Source organism: Perognathus longimembris, chromosome 1 (genome assembly GCF_023159225.1).
Source record: "Perognathus longimembris pacificus isolate PPM17 chromosome 1, ASM2315922v1, whole genome shotgun sequence".
NCBI classification, from domain to species: Eukaryota; Metazoa; Chordata; class Mammalia; order Rodentia; family Heteromyidae; genus Perognathus; species Perognathus longimembris.
In genome coordinates, this window is record NC_063161.1 from 7,264,136 (window position 1) to 7,267,910 (window position 3,775).

General features: G+C 60.2%; 1 protein-coding gene across 1 annotated transcript; it reads left to right on the forward strand.

The window, feature by feature from the left end:
* The first annotated feature begins 479 nt into the window (after positions 1-479).
* Kcnj4 (potassium inwardly rectifying channel subfamily J member 4) lies at positions 480-1,814 on the forward strand. Its single transcript, XM_048349362.1, has one exon. It carries the CDS (start codon positions 480-482, stop codon positions 1,812-1,814), a length of 1,335 nt encoding a protein of 444 aa, XP_048205319.1.
* The last annotated feature ends 1,961 nt before the right edge of the window (positions 1,815-3,775 follow it).

The window sequence follows — 3,775 nt, forward strand, 5'->3', positions numbered from 1 at the left end:
TACAGCACCAGGCTTGAGCTTCTTAAGAAACTGACATCAGCCAGGCCCTGAGTCAAACCCCAGGACTGCCACAGAGTGGTTACTGAATTGGACACCACAGGAGAATGTGCAGACTCTGAGATGCCCAGAAGTGCAGAGGCTGAACCCAGAGACACGAGTGGCGCCAGCCTTCCAGGCAAGCAAGACACAGGGTGGAGTAGAGTCAGGATGGGTGTCAGGAATGTTCCAGGAGAGCAACCAAGCTTGAGGAGTTAGAACTAAGAGCAAGATCCCGGTGGCCTTCGCTTCCCAGTGACACCGATCTCAGGCCAGGGCTGGGGACATCGGGCTGGCCTTACCCATGGGCAGGGGCAGAGAAAGTCGGGGTGTGGCGCGGATTCCTCCAGGGGAGTCCCCTCCCCGCTGTTCCCAGCCCCTCACCTGTCCACTCTGTCCCGCAGGCCCTGCATCTTCCCAGGTGACCACGCCGGCCTCAGGACATGCCCGGGCACAGCCGCAACGGGCAGGCCCACGTGCCCCGGCGGAAACGCCGGAACCGCTTCGTCAAGAAGAACGGCCAATGCAACGTGTACTTCGCCAACCTGAGCAACAAGTCCCAGCGCTACATGGCGGACATCTTCACCACGTGCGTGGACACGCGCTGGCGGTACATGCTCATGATCTTCTCCGCGGCCTTCCTCGTCTCCTGGCTCTTCTTCGGCCTCCTCTTCTGGTGCATCGCCTTCTTCCACGGTGACCTGGAGGCCGGCCCCTCGGTGCCCGCCGCGGCTGGCGGCTCCCTGGGCCCAGGCCCGGCCCCCAAGCCTTGCATCATGCATGTGAACGGCTTTCTGGGCGCCTTCCTGTTCTCCGTGGAGACGCAGACCACCATCGGCTACGGGTTCCGGTGCGTGACGGAGGAGTGTCCCCTGGCCGTCATCGCCGTGGTGGTCCAGTCCATCGTGGGCTGCGTCATCGACTCCTTCATGATCGGCACCATCATGGCCAAGATGGCGCGGCCCAAGAAGCGGGCGCAGACGCTGCTGTTCAGCCACCACGCGGTGATCTCGGTGCGGGATGGCAAACTCTGCCTCATGTGGCGCGTGGGGAACCTGCGCAAGAGCCACATCGTGGAGGCCCACGTGCGGGCCCAGCTCATCAAGCCCTACATGACGCAGGAGGGGGAGTACCTGCCGCTGGACCAGCGGGACCTCAATGTGGGCTATGACATCGGGCTGGACCGCATCTTCCTGGTGTCACCCATCATCATCGTGCACGAGATCGACGAGGACAGCCCCCTCTACGGCATGGGCAAGGAGGAGCTGGAGTCGGAGGACTTCGAGATAGTGGTCATCCTGGAGGGCATGGTGGAAGCCACGGCCATGACCACCCAGGCCCGCAGCTCCTACCTGGCCAGCGAGATCCTGTGGGGCCACCGCTTCGAGCCCGTGGTCTTCGAGGAGAAGAGCCACTACAAGGTAGACTATTCCCGCTTCCACAAGACCTACGAGGTGGCAGGCACGCCTTGCTGCTCGGCCCGGGAGCTGCAAGAGAGCAAGATCACCGTGCTGCCTGCGCCGCCGCCGCCGCCCAGTGCCTTCTGCTATGAGAACGAGCTGGCCCTCATGAGCCAGGAGGAGGAGGAGATGGAGGAGGAGGCGGCGGCGGCGGCCGCGGCCGCGGCGGTGGCTGCGGGCCTGGGCCTGGAGGCGGGCTCCAAGGAGGAGGCGGGCATCATCCGGATGCTCGAGTTTGGCAGCCACCTAGACCTGGATCGCATGCAAGCCACGCTCCCGCTGGACAATATCTCCTACCGCAGGGAGTCGGCCATCTGACCTCCAGGCCTCCTCCTCCTCCTCCTCCTCCTCCTCCTCCTGGTTTCCTGCCCCAGCCTCTGCCCCTGTGGGATGCCAGGACTTCCCTCCCACACTCACCTTCTGGAGGAAGGTGGTGAGCCCTCCAAGACTAGGGGCGGGGGGGACTCCTTCTTGTTAGACTACAGAGCCCGGGACTGAGAAGGGCCCAGGAACTCTAGCCCCGACCTGAGCTCCCCACACTTCCCAACAGGCGGCTCTGGGCCCCCAGGCCTTCCACCCTCTTCCCACTGACCCTTCAAGGACATGCCCCCTCTGCTCTCAGAACCTTGGGGACGGCGGCTGGACTGCTGGGGGGTGGCTATCACGGGGTTCTGGGTGGGCAGGGCGGGCCTGGGGGAGGGGGACGGGCGCGTTCCTTTTTTTTTTTTTTTTTTGCATGACTGTGGTCTGTGCTCATGACTTCCTTTTGTAAATATCTATAAATGGAGCGAAACAGAGGCACCCAGTCCACCTCTGCCAGTTTCACCCGTAGGACAAGGAGATGGCATTCTTCTCTGTGTCCCCCCCCCACCCCACCCCCACCCCCTCAGCCCAGCCCTGACCTTATCCAGCTGGCTGGCCTTCTGAGATGTTCAAAGCCGGCCATCTTGGTTCCTGAATGGTGCTGGGTTTGGGAGCAGAGGCGGGACCCAGAGAAGCAGGGCGAGGACCGTCCTTCCCCCTCTCCTTGCGGCCTCTTCAGTCCCCCAGGATGCTAATGGAGTTTGTAACTATCTATTTTTAATAAAGGATGTGGTCCAGTAGGGGTAGGCTGGTGGAGATGGAGAGAGCACACAGGCTCCATTCTGAGACGCCAACCCTCTCACAGTCACCCTGAGTGAATGTCAGAGCACTTGGTCCTGAACCCAGAGCTCTGGCTTAAGCTCAGAGGTGTCGGGAAGGGTCCACTGGATTTGCCACACAGACACACACGGCCCCACAACTCAGGCAGCAATGGTTTATTCTTTCTCCAGGTCCTGTGAGCGGGCTGGGGGAATCCCAGTCTCCATTCTCTTGGGCGCCCTCCAGCAGCTGTACCCCGGTGGGTGCCACGGGTCAGCCGTGCCCAAGGGGCCTCACCCACATGGTAGCCGGTGGGCTGGTGGTGGGGCTTCCATTCTCCTCTGGGGGCCTCTCCTTCAATAAGCCCCATCAAATGCCTTCGTGGCGTGTCAGGGAAGCAACTTGTGAAGGGAAGAAGCTGCAGTGTATGGTGTGTCTTCCAGTGCATCCCATTGGCCCAACTAAGTGACGAGGCCAGACGCAAACGGCGGGATTAAACCACTCTGCCTTGTGGGACAGTGGAAGTCCTTGGCGAGGCCATGCCCAGCACAAGGGAACAGTGTGCCTGCTGGCTCATCTGCCTGCCACCCCTGTCATCCTAGTTACTCAGTAGGCTGTCTGAGGATCTTGGTTCGAGCCTGGGCAGACAAACTGAGCAGCAGAAAACAGAATGGATCTGTGGCTCAAGTGGTAGGATGCTAGCTTGGAGTGGAAAAGGTCAAGCAAGAGTACAATTTGGGCCCCATATTGGCGTGCACACACACACACACACACGCATGCACGCGTGTGCACACCACAGATTTCTTTTTCTACTCCACATTCCCAGCATCTGGGCTGTAGGAAAGCAGAAAGCACGTTCCCTGATCTCAAGAATCTCCCATGCCCAGGTGCCAGCTACCCCAGGATGCCCAGAGCTAGCAGGTAAACTCACTTACTTTGAAGTATAGTGAGTGCTCTGTAAATGACCACATTCCAAGGCCCTTAGGTAAATAATGTGCATCCTATATGCTTCAACTGTTGAACAAGAACTCCCGGGCTGGGAAGATGGTCTAGTGGCAAGAGTGCTTGCCTCAGGGCTGGGAATATGGCCCAGTGGCGAGAGTGTTTGCCTCGTATACATGAAGCCCTGGGTTCGATTCCCCAGCACCACATAAATA